A 19,710-nucleotide genomic window follows, 5' to 3' on the forward strand; every position below is an offset into this window, starting at 1 on the left:
CCAGGTTTAGTTTTGAAGCTTTAAAAAACAAAGACTTTATTAAAGTTTCTGCTAACATATTTGCCCACAGCTGTCAGTGAATTTTGCAAAAAAATCCATCAATCAGAAAAGGGGAAGCCTTGAAATACCAGGCAACAAATGTATTTTTTTAAAAACATCGACTGTTTAAATACCCATAAACTATAATAATAGCTATTAAAATGAATTAAAATTATACTTTTATTTAATTTCAGGTGAAAAAAAATAAATTTTGCATTTAACAAAAAAAAAAAAAAAAACTTGATCAAAAGTTTACAAAAATTAATCTTAAAGCTCTGGTGAATTGCCACTGTTGCAAATATGCCAATCATTCAGAAGGTCTCCAAAAGCATGCAAAAATGTTTGAACCACTAAGATGATTGAACCACTAAGGTATTTGTTTTATTAACAACTGCATTTAGTTTAGAGAGAGAAGCACAGGATAGTTCTGTAGCTACAAAACAATATATTTGTTTCTGCTGTCACTATATCTCACAGAGTTATTTTCATTCCTTTCCCTGGCATACAAACAGCACTCATGCTCCCTCCTTGGTTTGCAGTGCTATCTAAAATCAATTGCTATATGAAAAAAACAGCATAAACACAGACTCCACGTAGTTCTCAACCTAGACACTCAACAACGTAGAGGTGAAGCTTTTCTAACCAAGGGTCCCCTGAAAAAGCAATGATTTTCTTTATGCTTCTACTTAGAAGGAAAAAAAAAAAGAGGAAAATCAATATTCTCAGAAGCAGATGTATGAGCTGATACCTCACTTTTGGTAGATAAGACTTCCAGCTTTGGTGCAGAAAGGAAAAACATAGGCTGATGCAATATTTATTCAAGGCAGAGAAGATTAAGGCATATCTCAACACGAGTTTACATACAAGCTTTAGTCCTTGGTCTATTTATGAAATCCAGACTATTTTTCTCCTTTTCTCCTTGTGAGCTCTTTGGCTACTGAAGACTTGTGCTTGGGGATTCCTCACTCGTGACAGATTAAGTCATGGAAATCATTTTATTTAGAGCAGGGTTCAGGATGCAAGAAAGTCACAACAGCTGGAATAGCTACTGTAGCTAAAGGGATACAGAAGCCACAATAATGTGCCTCCACTGCTATTTATCAGGCTTTTTTCATCTGGAAATTTTAAGCCATGTTGATATCCTACCCTTAGTTTGAGGTGTAAGATGCCACATGTATTTATTTCCACTTCCATAAGGGCCTCTGCAAAGGCCCCTTTGTTTGTATTTGTTGTTGTTGTTAAGAAAAATAGCAAGTTTGAGATTGGAGAACTGCACTTTTTAAAACCTTTCCATAAATTGCTCTCAGATCTTGTCCCTGGATCTTGGCAGTATGAGGCCACATCATTTCAAACTGTGAACAACAGAGGGAGTGACCAGATTCATCCTGCAGTTTGTCCCATTTCACTGAAATGCTTAGGAATACTTATGCAAAGTAAGCTTATTTCTGCCTCTGCCTTTCCTCTGCAGGACATGGTGGAGTGGGGGGACAGCTATTCTGATATGCACTTTTAGACAGGAATCTTTGTGGAAAAGAACAGCTGTATATTCTTGGAATCCTTCCATCCACAGAGTAGTCTGCAGTCATGGTTCAGTACTGAAATCAGTATGTTCCTAATAACTTTGCCTTGAAGGGCTATACTCCTTGGGTGACATTTAAGCTCTCTTTTTCACTTCTTTTTATTCAGATACTTTATTCAGTGTTATCCTCAGGAATCTCAAAGCTTCTAGGTCTCAATCAGGACTTAAAAGAAGGAAAATTCTTCAAACAGGTCTTGCTGTGACAAATGTGAGTATTATGTGCCACTGTTCTTTACTGTTCTCCTCAAATCTCAGTTTCCCTAATTGCACATTACTTCTCTGAAAACTATTAATTATATAATGAGTCTAACCAAGACATATGCTGCATGTACTGCTTCAGTTATCAAGCAAAGATAAGAAAATAAAGCTAATCACAGAGAAGGCATTTTTGAATAATGTGCCTCACTGTGTCCATGTCCAAGGGGTTAATTTATATTGGTTGCTTTTAATTTTAGCAATTAATGAATTTTACTGTTAATGCAGGAACTCAGATCCCTGAGTGAGGGACAATGTGCAGGACAAATAATCAATTTGGGATGTGTTTATATAAAAAGTAAGAGCAAAATAACCTGTAACCCCTCAAGACAACCACGAATACAAATTTATTTAGATCATCCCCTAAAAGAGAAGTCACCTCTCCAACGGTCATGATCTGCCTTTTTTTTTTTATTAACAATACACGAGTTTTCAATCAAAATTGGTACCAAGTGAAAAACCTTCTTCATAGAGCATGAAGAAGTAGAGATTCACCTTTCTGACAACCTTCTTTCCTGTCTTCTATATATCCTCATAAAATATTTACTCTGCTTCTGAATGACCACTCTGATTATCCTTAGACTCCTTTTCAGATTCCCTGATGATGTCATGGAAATGTTAAACCCATTATGCTAAGCTAGGACCTCCATCTACTGTGACCTCTTGGCACTAGCTTCTGAGGACAGCATGACACTTCTACATAAAAGTTAGTCTTCCTTTGGGTCATCAATAGGCGGACTCGTAACACATCAGCACTTCAATCAACACCAGGAAAATTCAACCAAGGCCATGTAAAAAGTCCAAACTCATTCTGTGCTTACAATGAAGTGATTAAAACGTCTGTTAAAAGGTACAATTATTTTCCATTGGAAAACAAGCATTCATATTATTTCATGGGTCCACCCCACAGGTAATACATGGCATTCCTTTTCATTAAGCTATTAGGGAAGTGATTAGTGACTAGCACCCTGCTCTAATTATCTTTAATGTAGTGTTTCAAATTGATCATGCATAATGCAATTAGAAATCATAATTAAATTAATTTATATTGATTTAAGCCTTTATAAGTTGTTAATAACCGTGGCCCATTACATTAATTCCTACAAGCCAACATTAATATTTCCAATATGCTGAAATATTTCCCCTTTTCCCCCCTTCCTTTCATCGGCCACTCCTGCAGGAGCTCGCAGGCGGTGACTGTCGGGGGATGCTACCGGGCAAGCGCCCCCGGGGCCGGGGCTCCAGCCTGGCCCTTAGTGGTCCAGCGCGAGTGGGTGCTGGGGAGCGAATCGATCGCTGGCTTTAATGCGGGAATAATGACCGCTGCCCGGGCTGACAGCCGCCCCTTCGATTTCCATGGAGACGGAGAGACCCCCGACAGCCGCCCTAGGGGAAAACTCGAGGGGTGGCAGCCAGAAAAGCGGGTCGGTGGGGGTTGCTTACTGAAGGAGACAAGCCGTCCCCCACCCCTCCCCAGAAAGGCTCACGCCGGAGCTCCCCGCTGCTCGGGAGGGAAGGCTCCGGGGCGCTGGCGCCTCCCCGGGCGCGGCCGGCAGCGGGACCCCGCGGGGCCGGGCGGGCGGGCCCGGCCTGGGCGTGCGGGCAGCCCCGGGGGCTCCCGGGGCGTGCGGCGGTGGCTGCAGCCGGCCCCCCGCCCGGCGGAAGGCTCCCAAACCTCCCCTCTCGGACACTGATCTTGTACCGCCCCATCCTTCCGTCCCCACCTCGCCCCAGCTCCGCAATACAAAAACTCTCGAGAAAGTTATTTCCCCCTAGTTGCAATTAAACTTGTGCAGCACGGCCCCCTTTTCGGAAGAAATATGCGTATAAACAGGCAGCAAATCATCCAGCGCGGGATGGCAGGCATGGGCCAGGCAGGACTCTCGAACCTGGTGGTTCTACCACCTCACCCCGTCTGCCACCTCTCCATCACATAAGAATGCTCCAGGGTCAAAATAAGTTTTCCAGCGAGAAAGATGCCCGGCTGTAATAAAATCTTACAGCGGGGGGTGTCACAAATCATTTAAGAAACCGTCTTTGCTTAAATAATATTTCCTTTAAAATAAATTCGGGATTCACAAATCACGATTTGGTTTGAAGAGGCATGAATTCTATTATATGTACAATTTAATCACGGGGTATTTAAAATAGACATTTCCATCTAAAATCCAATCAGAAATCAACACAGTACCTCGAGGCATTAAGATGATCATCTCCACTTTGCATTTGTAAACCGGTAGAAATAAATGTGGCTTGTGGATACCAAGAGGTCAAGTACGGCTGCTCAAATATTTTTCTTACAAAATGACGGATTTATTAGACAAATAAGTGGCCCGGCTGATGCAAAACCCCCAGTGATTGAATTTTGACGTTGAGTCAACAACAACTCGAACTACATCAGTGCTCCAAGATTTAGTTATGATGGTAGAGATTACTGAACAAATAGGAGGCAGAAATGAATACAGATTTCCTAGGATCTGCCCCTGGCACCCTCTTCTTGACATTCCCCTCCATATGCTATCCCCATTCACAGTGTATTCTAATTAAAGGACTGGGCTATGTCTTCTAATTTTACAAGAACTTTTAAATAATTAGTCTGGTGTGTGTTAAAAGGGACAGCTTCAGACATAAGGGGATTTCAGTCCCTTTAGGATCTCTCCTCGGCTTTGCAGTTATCATAGTCCCCTCCAAGAGGAAGGGAGGAAAACGCCTCTGATTTGATTGCAGAAAGATGTGAACCCTGATCAAACTGCCGTATGCAAACACAGGCGTCCGCGGTTCATTTCCAGCCCATTCAAGGGGAATGCCTGGGGAGGGGGTGGAGGGGAAGGGTTGTGTCTGGGATTTTGGTGTGAGATTGGGTTTGGGTTTTTGTTTGTTTTTTTTTTTTTTTTTTTTCCTCTTCCCAGTGGAAAAGATGTTGAGGTTTCAGCATTCCTGTGAAAATCTGTCCACGGATCCCAATCGCTTCTCTAACCAGGTTGGGCAGTAGCCTGCACTGCCTTGATAGCGGAATTTTTACCACGCTGAATCTGCCCTCTGTCCTTCCTCCCTCCTTTTCCCCTCCCTCTCTCCTTCCCCCCCTGCCGCCTCCCCACCCTACAGGTGTGTGTATCTAAAGAGAGTTCCCCGTCTGAGCGCTGTCAGCCGGCAGGGAGCAAGCCGTGTGCTGGAAAGCCTGCGTGAGCTGGGCGAAAGCGGTGTTATTCTTGCTTCATTTCTTCAGCGCTTTGGAGCGTTACTTTTACTTGCTAATCACGAAGGGGCGCTTAAATAATTGAGAGTACGTTTAAGCATAAAGCAGTCAGTTTCTAATCTTTTCAGGGGAAAAGGGACTAATCTGCACCTGCTGTGAGAGCCCTTTTTTTATTTATTCTGTATATTACTTCCACTCCAAGCTGGACCTGATGGCTCCAATTACAGTTGAGCCTTGCAGAATCCATACCCTCCCTTTCACAGCCCTTTTCTCTTCTCTTCTCTCCTCCGCAGCAATAAACTTTTCCTTGGCAGAGAAGAGGGAGTGGGGTGATCTTAACAGGCACCATTTAGCCGAGATTATAATTTATTTATTTTTTAAGAGAAGCTCTTCAGAATTCCCAAGCTCTCTAAATCTGCCTTCTTTCTATTGCCTCTACTGTTTCATATGCATATTTGTAGAAAAGAGAAGCACACGCAGGCTGTCACGGTGGTCTGGATTGGTTTTTTTGTTTTTTGGGGTTTTTTTGAGTTTTTTGTTGTTTTTTTTTTTAACGGGGGATGGTTTGAGAGGAGTGTTTTAAAGCAGATTTTCTCCCATTAAGTGTTTGGGAAGAAATTGTTTAATAAGCCTTTCCTGTATTACCTATTTTCCCTGCCGTGTTTTTGCTTTGGGTAGAGGCATCTCAGAGTATAGCCAAAGTTAATTCCAGATTTTTATCTCTCTAACCTACTTAGGATGCAAAAAGGAAAAAAAAAATCCTGTCAAATTAAAGTGAGTCTTCCTGTCTTGCCTTCTCCCAGCAAATAACTTGCAGCACCTAATAAATCTAGATGGAGTTCCTCATATAGCCCGGTGCAGAAATAATTATTGTCCTGGCTTGTTTCATGTCAGAGGCCTCTTTGGCTCATCTGTCATGAAACCAATTTCACTTTATTTACATCCATTTGCTAGTTTAATTACTGTGCTGATGAATAGCCTGAAGGAATTAAGTTACGACTCTTTGGAAACCTAAAACGACAGATATATGGGTTACCTTTTAAATAGAGGAAGAAAATGATGGGTGGTGTGTGCACCAAAATTTAAAGGTATTAAGAGGATCTTTGCTAGGTGGAAATGCAGAATCAACTGACGCTCAGCCCATGCATTTCCCTCTGTCTTTAGGTAAAGTATTGCTTGGAAAGGCACTCATATTTTTGCAAGTTTAATGCAATCTGTATTAAAGCAAAGGTTCTGCAAGATGGGTGCCAGCTTAAGATCTAAGCACAGATGCACTAATTATTTTTTCAGGCACAGAAAGAGGAAAAATGTTAGAAAAAAAGTCGAAAGTAAGTCTTAAAGACAGACTTCAACATAAGCTATGCACTGTACCATATAATACTTATCGATGGGGTTACTATCCTATGTCTGCAACTGCACAAATAGTCTCAAGTGCCTCTTCCCTCTTACTTGCCTCTCTGTGGTGTTCTGTACCAACAGAGGAAATTTCAACCCGCTAGGGGATCTTGTGCTTTTTACATAAACCTGAAAAACAACAGAGCTTATCCTTGTGTTAGCTGTAGCCTGCATCCTTTCCTCTTCTTCGGATGTTTTTCCCATCATTTGCATCACACACATGCATGTCACTTGACCTGGAGATCAGGGGTAGGGAACCTGCCCCATCCACCCGCATGGTCGCTACTGCAGGATCCTGGCACAATGAAATGATCCTGCCCACCCCTCCTCCACCACTCCACCACTCCACCACCAAACTTTCCTGAGCCATTTTCCTGAGCTGCTGCTTTTATAATAATCTAGAAATTCAAAACTTTATGCAGCAGGTATCTGAACGAAAGGTCAGTCTCTTTCATGCTCCCTCTCGGTCATCGTGAAAGGGGAAAAAAAAGAACCAATCCGGTGGCCTCGGAATTAGGTCGGAAGTGTCAATTGCCAGGGCTGTGCCCCAACGCATCACCTACGGACTGGCAAACGAGGTCCAGGAGGAGCCCGTGCGAGCATGTTCATTCTAACTCTGAAGACAAAGTCCCCCCAAAACCCTGTCCTCCGAACAAAAGTAGAACCAGACCTGAGAGCCCGTGCATCTTTTCAGGCGCTGAGCCTGCAAGGCAGAATTTTATGTGGGGGCTTTGACGGCTGCATGAAAAATTCACGTACACAAGAGCTTTTACAGCACTCTCCTATACAGACTGCTTCTTCTCCTTCTCCCGGTAATTTTGTGGATCCAGTCCTTTCGTGGATCTCACGTGGGACAAACCTTCCTTAAAGAAATGATAAGTGAGGCAATAGGGCAGATATAAAAGCGGTGAGGATGGCCAGAGCTCTGGCTGCCTGCGGGGGAGACGATGCTCGATTCGCTAGAAAAAGCCTTCTCCTCAGACACACCCTCCTCAAGGAGATGGCTGAAGGGGTGGACAGAGACCCTCTTTGTCACAGAAGTTGAGCAGCACTTTTAAAACCAAATCTTTTGCCGGGAGAAATGCGACGCATTCCCCCTTCCTCCCTCAAATATCGCTATCCACTAACCCGGGCTGGTTACACCGAGGCTATAAAAGAGCAGATCAAAAGAGAATTACAGCTGCCTGTCCGGGCTACTCCGGGTCTTTATATCTGAGAGAAATGAAAGGAGAAAGTATGCAGCAACACAGGGTGGGGTGTGAAAAGCTCCCTTCCCCCGCTCCCTGCCTCTCCCCTCTCCTCTCTCCCCCTTTGATTAATAGATCCATGTGGCTAACGGCCTGACATATGGTGTGCGAAGCAGCTTGAGATGGCACCTCGGGCATACCCTACGGCTATTAACATATTACAGGCTTCTGTGCAGCCGCAGACGGACAGAGGGAGAGCCAGGCAGACAGACAGCCTCCCCTCGCCCCGCGCCGCCCGCCGCGGCCCGGCGGAGCTCTCCGCGGTGCTGAAGCGCCGCCGCTGCTCCGCGCTCCGCCCGCCGCTCCGCCTGCGCGCAGCCCGCCCGCGGCGTCTCCGCCGTGGAGCACTTCAAAAAGCAGGCGTGCACGCCCAGGCGGATTTGAAAGTCCTGCGCCGCTTTCAAACGAAGAGGAGGAAAGCAACATCGGCATTACTCCTTCTCCCCTTCCTTTTTTTTTTTTTTTTTTATTATTATTATTCTAGATAAAAAAAAATGTTGCTATGTATATAACTCCTTTACCACCGAGTACACAAAAATTGCCTTCTGTGGAATCCGGTCGCATATACAATGCACTCCCATCTCGCAGTGCAGAAAATACTTTCCTGCCAATGATCCAAAAGTTAGGGAACTCGCACCTAATGCGCCTGGCGGTGTGGGAGAGAGGTTATTCCCAGCCGTGGTGTTTGGAAGGAGGAATTTTATTAGACAAAAAAGTGGCTTAGAATGCAGCAAAACCTGAGGTTTATTTGATACATTTCAAGGGTTCTGACGGAAACACACATCACCCCCTGCACTTTGCCTTGTAGATAGCTGCCCCGACTCTTTTTAACTTTGTTCTGGCTGTTTGGTTGGGAAATAAATGCTAACACCAGATTAAACGTTTCAGGTAGCTTCATCTTCTGATTTCAGTAAAATAGTGTTAATAAGGAGCTTTGATGTTGTTTTACTTTCAGACTGTATGCCTTAAGGCAGAAAAGCGCATAAAGGTACCTGGGAAAGTAAATTGCCAGAAGCGAAGAGCACCCCCCCCCCTTTCAAAATCCTGTAAGTACTCCTCTCTCTTACATCAAACCGACCCTATGCAGAGCAGCGCTAGCTGTTTTGAGATTTCCTGGCTTTCACCAATATCTCTTCTTTCAATGCACACACGGCGACGTGTGCCTCTGTGGTTGTGTGTGTGCACATTTCAGTGTTAGCAGCTGCTAATGATACTGAAGATCATGGGGGGAAATACGAAAGGGTCATTGCTATAGCTGCTTTTTTTATTATGATTATTTTCTTTTTCCCTAATAAGAATACAAAATCCCGTGGGGTAAAGCCTCCTAGAGATTTTCAGTGAGGAGTAAAGCCGATGCAACGTGAGTAGAGAACTGTAGGTCTCCACCACGCTGAAGCAGCCCGGAATAAAAGTTTCGTATCCTGTATGTGCATTTGGGGCTTTCTTAGCTATTTCGCCAGTAGCCTCCTCTATTCTTTCGGGAGCCCAGCACATCAGCATCGCAGATTCCTCACACACAATCAATACATTTTGCATAACACGAGTCTCCCTAGCACGGTTGCCTCTTCTCTTGCTCCCTCTCTATTCTGCTTTGGCTCTCGTCGGTGGCCGGGGTTTCTACACGGGGCTTTTTTAAAAAGAAATTAACGCCGGCGATAGAGAGCCTCAAAAGCAAAACATGCTTGCTCGCGTCAGAAATTTCGCTGGAGCCCACCACAGCAACCTTTCAAGCACGCGGTTCGGTTTCAGACAGATACAGCTTGTCTCTCTCCAGTATCTCCTCTCCCCCCCTCCCCTTCTATTCCTCTTACAGCAGTGCTTTAATAAAGTCACATAAGTGATTGAAATTAACATAAATCATTATTAGTTATTAGGATTTGCTCTAAATTACTCTGTGAATATAACACCAAACCCCATCTGCCACTCCTGCTCTAGCAGCAATAGATTGCAGATAAAATAAATGTCCTTACCCCATTAGAATGTTCCTGTCTCTGTAGCCAAAAGCCAAACAAAAGCAATAAATACAGAGCTTTTTTCTCTCCACTATTCAGCTGTGACTGTTTTCATCAGCTCTTCCTCTAGAAAAGCTCAATAGCTGCCTGAAAATATTGCATTTTATATCACCAAAGGGCGATTAATATTGCATTAACTGTATTTAACATTTTTTAAGCGCGAGTAATCTGAAATGAGTAAGTTTCTGTTACTAAATACAGGGGATGTCAGAGCTGGTGAAAACAGCTTAAAATATCTGTATAAACAGATTATTTGTTTCATACTTTGTATTTTTATAATGTTATGGTATAGTGTGCTCTGTTTGAAGTAGAAGAAGCCATGCTAATGGTCTGTTTAAAGTATTCTGACACTGTCTGGAGACATCCAAGTCTCTGCCTTCATTAAATGTTTATTGTCAACACTTCAGTGAAAAAAAAGTCTTGTGTAAGTGAATTTCCACTGCTGGATGCTGTCAACACTTTGTTTTATTCTGATCCGCGTGTACAAAAGTTTGTATACATTATACTGAAGTGAAGTGAGGCAGAGATTTAGTGAGCTATAATTAGTTACCAAACAAACTTTTGTTAGTAATTCGGTTTATATAATGACCATAATCAAGGGCTAAGTTATGTATATTGGCGCCTCGTCTCCTCTCCGCGCAGCCCCTAAAAAGATGTGTTCGTGTCGACACGCTATCTTCTTGTCAAGGAACATCCTTTTTAAAATAAAGTTAAAAAGCAACGACAAAAAAAAAAATCAAACCAAAAGCATACACAAAGATCTTACATCTTTTAGCTCTGCCTCACAATTTTAAATTTCTTTCTTCCACCCGGGCAAGGGATGAAAAGCCCTCTCCTCACGCCGGTGTTTGCAGCGTCTGTCTGCTCCCGCTGCTGGAGCCGGGCTCGGGGCGGTTTGTCCCCGCACGGACCCGCCCCGTGCTACAGCCCGTGCGAGTGGCAGGCTCGGTCGGCATTCTCGCCCAACGAGGCACTTCGGAGTCTTTCAGGGCTCGCTTGTGGAAATCAGTGAGAAGTTACAATTTATCTTCAACGTATCAGGGCCGAGTGTCTTTTAAAAAATTATTAATTTTTATGTAAAACCTTTTAAATACTTTAAGTACAGCGTTTAGACTGATTAACGTCTGAAGGCATCATTTTTAAAGTAATTTTCCCTACACCCCGACTGCCTGATAAATTTTAATTTTACATTTAAACAAAAAGAAATGTTTAACCACTTTTCCCCCAGAGTTAGAGATGCTTTGGTACACTTAGGTAAGCAGGCTGAAGGAGTTAAAACGCAGTTCAAAGGAGGACGTCTGCTTTCCCAGAGGGGCTGTGGCTCCAATTTGGGAAGCAGATTTTGCATGTGCAGCTGTCCCTGGACGACCAGCCACGGCGAGCTCCCGAGCAGGGCTTGGCTGGCGGCACGGCCATAAACCCGCAGCCGTGCAGGGGCCGGGCTCCCCGGCCCCCTCTGCCCGCGGGAGCACCGCACTGAGCCCGCCTCAAAGTTGCGTCTGAAGCCAGCAGGCGGAAAGGGTCTCGGCGGGGGGAGGGCGAGCATCCCGCGGCTCCTCCGCCCCCCGCGGATCAGGAGGCGCGGTGGGGGCCCCGCACCGCCTGCCGCTGCCCTCGCCGGTGAGGAAGAGAAGGCGGAAAGTGCGCGCCCGTGGCCGCGGGCGCTGCCTGCCCTGCCCGGCTCTGCCTGCCCCCAGCCGCCGCCCGTCCGCCCGCCCGCGGGGCTGGGGCCCTCCGGTGCCGGCGCTCTTTCTGCCACGGCTGCTTCTTCAAAGATTTATATGTGACATCTTATTTTAAATTAACTTTTGAGCCCTGGGTTTCATTCGTCCATCCACGCACCCACCCACCTGCCGCCTGCCTATCTATCTTGCTACGATGCGAAGAGACTTGCTTGCAGTTTTACCACCTCGGTCTCATCTCTGGGACCTATATATTCAGCTGACCTATATATTCATCCACTGCTTTTCTCCCAAACCGAGCCTCCTTCAGGTGCTAAGGGGTCGCAAAGGAGGAAAAAAAGAAAAAGCTTCCCAAAAGCGGAAGGGGGAAGGAAGGGAAGGGGGGGGGGGGGGGGGGGGAAACGTCGTGCAGCACGCCTCCCATCAAGCTGTCTTGACAACAATTACTAAAGTTTTTAATTAGCCTCTTGTTATAATTCATTTTATTAATTTTCCAAATCTCAGCCCATGAATTATTAACGGCGGCCCCGTAATTGTGTTTGCAGCGGCGCACGTGATGGCGGCGGCCCCGCCGCGCCGCGGCTCTCCCCGCGCGGGTCCCCTCCGCGCCCCGGCTGGGGAAGGGGCCCGGGCAGCGCCGGGCACCGCTATTTTATCAACTCTTAAATAACATAATTACCGGTAATCAGCCCCTCGTCTGGCAGGTGGAAACAGGTTCCCAAGCGGATTAGAATTCTGCTGCTGATCTTTTAAAAATCAATTAGGCTTGCCTCCGCTTTGGAATCAGCAGGTAAATATAATAAAGCTTACAAAAAAAAAAAAAAAAATAGCGCCGGCTGAAAAGCGAGATATAAATAACTGGAGGGATTTAAAATCGTTTGGGAAATGCCAGAATAACACAGGGCACCACCGCGCTATCAAGCTTTATGCGCTCGAGTCCGTCAGAGTTAAAATAATTATCTTTCGACAAATCTATTTCTCTTCGGAGGAAAGGGGTAACACAGGGAGGCGGGGGGGAGGCACATAAACCATAAAGTCAGTGCTGTAGGACACTTCATTCTCCTTCTGGGAAGCCTTTTTACTTGTTGAACCAGGACCGAATTAGTCTTAATATCACAGGAGAGTAAAAATCAATACGACCGTGGCAGTGGGTGTCTGTTACTCACTTATGATGGCCTAATCTAAGTTGAAAGCGAGCGGAGAGCAAGTGTTAGGCAGAAATTCCGGGAGCCAAACCGCGTCTAGCAGACTTAGGACTGGAAAATCACACTAGGAAACACTAGGAGAGCGGCGAGATACCTCGGCTGTGGAGAAAAAGGCCATTCAAGGGATGACAGCAGCGAAACGTTCATCGGCAAGGGGCACAGGCTGGAGAGCAGGAGTCGTCAGGGCCGCCGCCCGGCAGCGGCCTCGGCCCCTGGCACATGGGGAGTGGGGGGGATTTCTGCATCTTTCCGGTCACAAATGGCTCTTCTCTATGCGAGAAGCTGCGCACTGTTGGGGAATAAGTGTGAACACATGTTCTACCTCTTCGTCTTTATCTTACTTTTTTCCTCGGATGCAAAAGTTTTAATAGTGCTTAGGTTAAACCTTCTAAACTAACTCCTTCCTTCCTTTCTTTCTTTCTTTCTTTCTTTCTAAGCATTTATTAAAAAGGCCTCACGAGAATTTTATGGTTTTATGAACTATTCAGATTCATCTGACAGAAAGCGGGACGTTTTGGTTTTGCACAGTTTCCTACCATGAAAAATAGGAAACTCTGCAAAGCTTTTATTTTCACCATCTGTTTTATTAACATACTTTTTTTTTTTTTCTCTTTGTACTCAATAAGGATTGTACTTATTACAAAACAAACTCCTCAACTTTTCAACACATACAGCGGTCATTACTGAATGATACAAATGTGGTATCGCTTTCAACATTTCATTCATTTGGGGCAGATGAAAAAGAAAACCCAACATTTGTAATTATTTTTATTTGTTCATTCCTGACTCTCCAAAAAATGATATCCGGTAATACTTTTCTATAAAATAATATTTTTACAAATGCATTTATTAAAAATTCTGATGACATTTCAAGTTAATAACAACAGAAACAAGTCAATTTCTGGTGGACGAGATCTATGGGTTTTTTTAAAAATACCTTTAGTGCTTATTTTTTAACATCAACAGTTGCTTAAAATCACAGCTTTTTTAACGTATTATTCTTTTCTGAACATCACGTGTCTTGGTTCACAGATTTACCGGCAAAATTAAAAAGATTTGGCTAAAATATGTCTACAGAAGAAATAATCCCAGCTATTAAGTAACTTTTTACATTTGGCATCTGATCTAGTCACAGGTCATCAGAAAATAGAAAGAGGTTCTTTGATCACTTGAAGCAGTAGGTGGCATCCTATACGTTCCTAATGAACAATTGCATTCACAACATAAGGAGAGATCAGTTTAGGATTTTCATATTTATTAACCCAAAATAAAAATAAAGTATCTTGTTACATAATTAAGTGCAATTAGGCCAGTCAGAACAACATATAAACCTGAAACCACCCAAGCTTTTCTTCTTTATACATATTTTGTAGGTGCATAATCCTTTCCAGCACACTGAAAAGAAATACTTCAGAAGTCCTTCTTAAAATTTTACTTTGATTTATATTCTGCAGTTATAGAATAAACTTCAAGAAACACACGCAGCTAATATATAGTTAATTTTATTCAGAGCACCGATTTTCACATAAGAGCTATCTCAAAGTAATGATTTCTGGATTTAGCAGAAAAATACATCTCTCACTATTTTCTTTTTGGTAGAATTAGTCTTATCGTCTAACGGCCATACCTTGAATTTACCAGCCGTGGAAATATTTTTCTTTTTTTTTTTTTTTTAAATGCACCCAATAATGATAATAATAACTATTCTGTTTTTACGTTTGTTTTATTTGTAAGTATGCTGGGACACATCTCCCTGTTGTATTTTGGCGTACAGAAATATTTCTGATAGAAATTAAATAGAGTAAAGACACAACCAAGGAGAAAGCTCAGCAAACATACATGGACAGGTAGATTATTCAGTGAGACATTTCAGGATCCACACGTGGTTGCAGTTTGTAACCTTTTGTTGTTGTTGTTGTTGTTTTGTGCATTAAAGAAAATATTTACAATCGTCTTTCTTATCTTTTTTTTTTCTTTTTTTTTCCCCCTCTTTTAAATCTAAATACAAGAACGTGACAAGAACGTTTGTGTTTTCGGTGAACACAGGCAGTTAAACTGTGAAATTACACCATCCACAAAAGATTCTACCAGAAGCTAGTCTATTTAGTGCTCAGTTTCAAAATGCATAGAATGTTTGCGCTGCAAACAATGATACACAAAATAATAATAATAATAATATTAACAATAATAATAAAATAAATAGATAAATAAATAGATAAATAAATAAATAATATCGAGACTTTATCACGGATCTTTCTATGCCTTTTCCCCCTCTTTTCTTTTCTTTTTCTTTCCTTTTCTTTTTCTTTTTTTTTTTTTTAATTTTTTTCAGGTCATGTCATGCATAATTTCAGTCTATTGATTGTTTTGATTTAAACGGAATGGTATTTTCTTTTCAGAAATTCTTTTTTTTTTTATTTGAAAGCCTCAGCAGTCTCTCGGCAAGAGACAGATTCAGAGATGGCTTCTGCACGTCACTCTCATTTTTACCTAACAAGCCCTGATAATTTTGTTTGTTTTCAATCCGTGAGACATGTAACGCACCTTGACGATTATTAGCAATAATACCAGCATGGTTACTACAGAATAACATCATCGCTTCCAAGCCAGGAGACTGTGATAGTGCAAATTGACCCCCACACACCCCTTCCAAAAGCCTTCCTCCACGTAACGTTTATGATATACAATAAACGACTTTTAAGCCCAAGTGGTTTTTCTCTCGTGTGTTTGTTCCCAACATGCACATCCCTCAGAAACAAATGTCATTCCAAACCCATCACCGGTGATTTCTTTTGCCTACCGGGTGCAATAACCTCCAGCCCTTGGAGAAAACCAAGGGAGGACTTTAACCTAAATCCAGCAGATTTGGTGGGGATGCCGGGGGGCATACGGTTGGGAGCAGCGGGGAGGGAGGGAAGGAGGGAGGAGAAAGAACATAGTTAACCGTGAGCCTTAATGAGTCTGAACATAGTCTTTTGGAGAGCATCCCCGCTCTGGCAGGTTTGGCATCTGCCTCCAGATGCACCTCTGCAGAGAGAGTGACCTGTCTTTGGACACAGCTGGAAACGCAAACCACGCAGGCGAGGGAGGAGAGACAAAGGGGTTGTGGAGTAACTTTTTTTCCCCTTGTTTTCCTTGAGCTAGCTAGGATTATTGAGGCAACAACGGAGAGGAAAGGGACTGCTCCCTAGCCTCGGGGGTCCGCTCCCCCGCTCCCGGCCCTTGCCCCGCTCTCACCGTTCCCCCGGCACAGACAAGACCCATCGCCAAAGCCTCGCGCAAAACCGCGTTCAAAGGAAAATGAAAAACAACGGGAAAAAGAAAAAACAAACAAAGAAAATAAAGATCAAAACAAACAAAAAATCCAAACCCAAACCAACTAAAGAAAAAGTTCCCCGCACCAAACCACCACTGTCCTCATTCATTACTTAACCAGGGAAAAGATTAAAAAAAAAAAAAAAAAAAAAAAAAAAAAGCAGAAAGTAACGGAAAGAGACCCAAACCAAACATAGCATCATCATCACCAACAGTTCCGCCTTCCGGGTTTGTTGGTCGGTTTTGTTTTCCTTCCGAAAGTTGTGACTTAGGTTTCTCGGTTTGTGGCTGTTGCTGTCACGGTATTTATTGGTGTGTGTCTGTGTGTGTTTACGCTTTAAGTTGCTCTTTCTCCCCGCTTTCTGTCGGGGGGCTGGGGGGGGCAGAGAGAGGAGAGGGCCGCAGAAGTGACCCCCCTGGGCTTCTAGAGCGTTTTTACCTCCTCTCTCCTCCTTCTTCTCGTTGGTGTCCCGGTGTCTTTTTTTGTTTTAATAATTGATAGCGCACCCCCCACACGCACGCTCCCCCCCCTCTCCCCGAGTAGTTCGCGTTTAATTTCTACATCGTCCCTTGGTCCCCCGGAGCCTCCCACGGCGTCTCAGGCGACGGTGGCGGTGCGTGGGCGTCCCCCCGCGGCCCCGGCCCGGCCCCCCCGGTGCCCCCGGTGCCGGGGCCGCCCCTCCCGCCCACCCCTAGTAGGTGGCGGGAAAATTTCATCCGTTTCTGCTTCTGTCTCTGGTTGCAAAACCAAACCCGCACCACGTTCTTTTTGAGGTCCCAATTTCTCGGCGATGGCGGCGATCTTCTCGGAGGAGGGCCGGGGCTGGACGGCGAAGTACGCCTCCAGCGAGCGCTTCTCCGGGGGCGGCGATGGAAGTCCGCTTGCGCTTCTTCTCGCCCCCATTGAAGAGCTCGGGCTTGTTCATTTTTTTCCCGCTGGGGCGCCCTCGGCCTCCTCCAGCCAGGCCTGCAGGATGGGCTTGAGGGCGATCATGTTGTTGTGGGGAGAGGGTGAGGGGACTCGAAGCGGCAGATGGTGCTCTGGCTGAGGGAGCCCACGCCCGGGATCTTCAGGTTGGCCAGCGCCGAGCCCACGTCGGCCTGGGTCACCCCCAGCTTGATGCGGCGCTGCTTGAAGCGCTCGGCGAAGGCCTCCAGCTCTCGCGGGTCCGTGTCCGAGTCGCAGATGGAGGCCAGGCCGGCCGCCCCCACCACCGCCGCCGCGAGGCCACCTGCCCCGCGGCGCCGTGGTGCGCGGCCACCAGCCCCGGGTGCGGCAGCCCCGACGGCATGTTCATGGCGGCCGGGTGCGAGAGGTGGCCCAGGCCGTGCATGTGCGAGTGCGGGTGCGCCGAAGTGGAGATGAGGCCGCCGCCGCCCCCGCCGCTGCCGCCGCCGCCCCCGCCGCCGCCGGCCCCGCCGCCGCCGCCGCCCGCCCCGTCGTGGCCGCCGCCGCCGCCGCCTCCGCCGCCGCCTCCGCCGGGCATGAGAGCGAGGGAGGGGGGAGGTGATGTGGTCCAGGAGGTCGCCGGGCTCCAGCGCCTGGTGGTGGTGGTGGTGGGTGGTGGTGGTGGTGCGCCAGGGGCACGGTGGAGGTGGAGGTGCAGGGCACGCTGTTCATGGTGTGGTACGTGGCGTCGGGCTTGAACGGGTGGCTCTTGCCCTGCGAGACGGCGATGTCGACGGCGGCCAGAGCCTCGGCCCGCGCCAGCAGGGTCTCATCGAGGCTGGCGAAGATATTGCTCTGCAGCTGCAGGAGACACAAAACAGAGCGGGGTGCGGGGAGAGGAGGGCAAGGGGCAGAGAGGGGGCAAAGTGCGGAGGGGGAAGGGGACGGGCGGGCGACAGCGCGGGGTTGCGGGAGCGCCGTGGAAAAGGAGGGGGGAAGTCGAGGGAGGGGGAGAGAGAGGTGGGCAAAGTTAGGGTGACAGCCGGGGAAGCCGGCGGTAGGATCAGCGTGCAAGGGACAGCGGGATCGGGAGGAAGAGCCAAGAGATTGGGGGAAGCGTGGTATAGCAGGCGACAGCCCGGGGAAGTGAGGGGAAACAGGGGGATGGGGTAGAATAATGGGGGGATGGGAGGGGGAGGAAGCGAGAAGAGGGAGCAAAACAGGAAAAGAAGCAAAGAGTAGAGAGGTAACGAAGCAAGGGCGGATTGGAAAAGGAGAGAAGGAATGAAGGGAACAAATAAATTAATAAATTAAAAGGGGAGGAAATGGAACGAAAGGAGAAGAGAAAGGAGGAGAAGAAATGGATCTGTAACTCTCAGCTGGGGAATTGTGTCAAACACAAGAGCACATAAAACGCATTCCTTTTCAGAGGCCGAGTCATAAAAATTAATACAGAAAGTGGATGAAGTAGGAGACTCGTGTGAACACCGCTTTCAAAAAAGATCACAGGCGCTCAGATGATTGCAGAGGAAGACATGAAAAAAACATTAAGCGCCGCTTGTCAAAATGTGCCTCGCAGCGGTTTTTTTTATTAATGCACATACACATACATGCAGTATACAGAAAGAGAGAGAGAGAGAGAGAGAAAGAAAGAAAGAAAAGTGTGTGCTTGTAAGGGAGAGAAAGAAAGAAGAGAGCTGCAGCTGTCTGTCCCTTACCGGTGGAGTTGGTAGACATGCTCTTCTTATTGCTTCCGAGCTGGAGTGTAGAGAGGGGTATTTGTGCTCAGGTAGGGTGGGATGCATGGCAAAATGAGGCTGTTTGCTGTTCATGGACATCATCTTGAAGGCTTGGCATGTAAATCCACAAACACTCCTAAAGTCGGGGGAAAAGTGCTCTCCGGGCTCTCTCCTCCCGCCGGGGGAAGCCGCTGACAGCGGCGGGTGGCGGTGGCGGAGCCGGTGGTGGCGGCGGTGCCGCAGCGGACCCTGCCCCCGCCGCCGCCGCTGCCGCGGTGGCCGAGGCTGGGCTGGGTAGGCGAGCGGGCGGCAAGGCTCCCTCCGGCCCCCGCCGTCTCCCTCGCTCCCTCCCTCCCTCACTCAGTTCTCTGCCTGCCGCTGCCCGGCGCCGGGCGCGCTGCGCTGCGCTCTGCCCGCACCTGAGCCCCGCATCCCGTGGCTACCGCCGGGCGGGCTCTCGCGAGAGCGCGGCGGCTCCGGCTTTGACAGACATCAGCTGTCTCCCCCCCTTCCTCCTCCTCCTCCTCCTCCTCCTCCTTTTCCCCCTCCTCCTCCTCCTCCTCCTTTTCCTCCCGCCGCCCCCGGTCCTTGCCTCCCCGCGCCTTGTTGCATCTCCCGCAGCCCTCGCCCGTCTCACCGGGGCGGCGGCGGCGGGGCCACTCTTATAGCGAGCGGCACCGAGCGCCGGGCGGCTGCGGCACCTGTGGCTGCCACACGTGCGCGCTGCGCGGCCGCCAGCGCGGCCCGGGGCGCCCCGATGGGGCGGGGATGGGCGGGGTGCGGGGCTGGGCGCCCCTTCCCTGCCGTCGGAGCGGCGCAGGGAACCGACCCGGCCCTCGGCACTGAAGCACAAAGGTGCGCTGCCCCTCCGCGCAGCGGAGCTCTGCCAGAGCAAGGGCCGTCCTCCGGCCGCTCCCCGCTCCTGCCGCGAATTGTACACCGGCTCCTGGAGAAGACGGGCCGCGGCAGACATTTGTTTGAACCACTCAGAGGCTATTGTTTACCCTGTAATTTAATTTTCCCCCACCCCGTGTAGTTTTATTGCACCTATTGCTGTGCCAGGCGCCGCGGGTGACAGCCGTTGCGCCCACGCGGGGCGTGCGTGTGCGTGTGCATACGGGCAGCGCCGCGGAGGTGAGACTGCATCTCCTCCTGCT

At 47.2% G+C, this 19,710-nt stretch overlaps 1 protein-coding gene across 1 annotated transcript; it reads right to left on the reverse strand.

The window, feature by feature from the left end:
• Nucleotides 1-13,185: 13,185 nt before the first annotated feature.
• Nucleotides 13,186-19,066, reverse strand: POU4F1 (POU class 4 homeobox 1). The gene is given in 9 exon segments (XM_038156379.1): nt 13,186-16,702; nt 16,704-16,787; nt 16,789-16,863; nt 16,866-16,940; nt 16,943-17,151; nt 17,154-17,427; nt 17,429-17,485; nt 17,487-17,675; nt 18,533-19,066. Coding segments are annotated over 9 exon segments (1,305 nt in total). The 5' UTR covers nt 18,656-19,066; the 3' UTR covers nt 13,186-16,483.
• Between the last annotated feature and the right edge of the window lie 644 nt (nt 19,067-19,710).

The sequence above is a fragment of the Motacilla alba genome, chromosome 1, assembly GCF_015832195.1.
Source record: "Motacilla alba alba isolate MOTALB_02 chromosome 1, Motacilla_alba_V1.0_pri, whole genome shotgun sequence".
Lineage (NCBI taxonomy): Eukaryota > Metazoa > Chordata > Aves > Passeriformes > Motacillidae > Motacilla > Motacilla alba.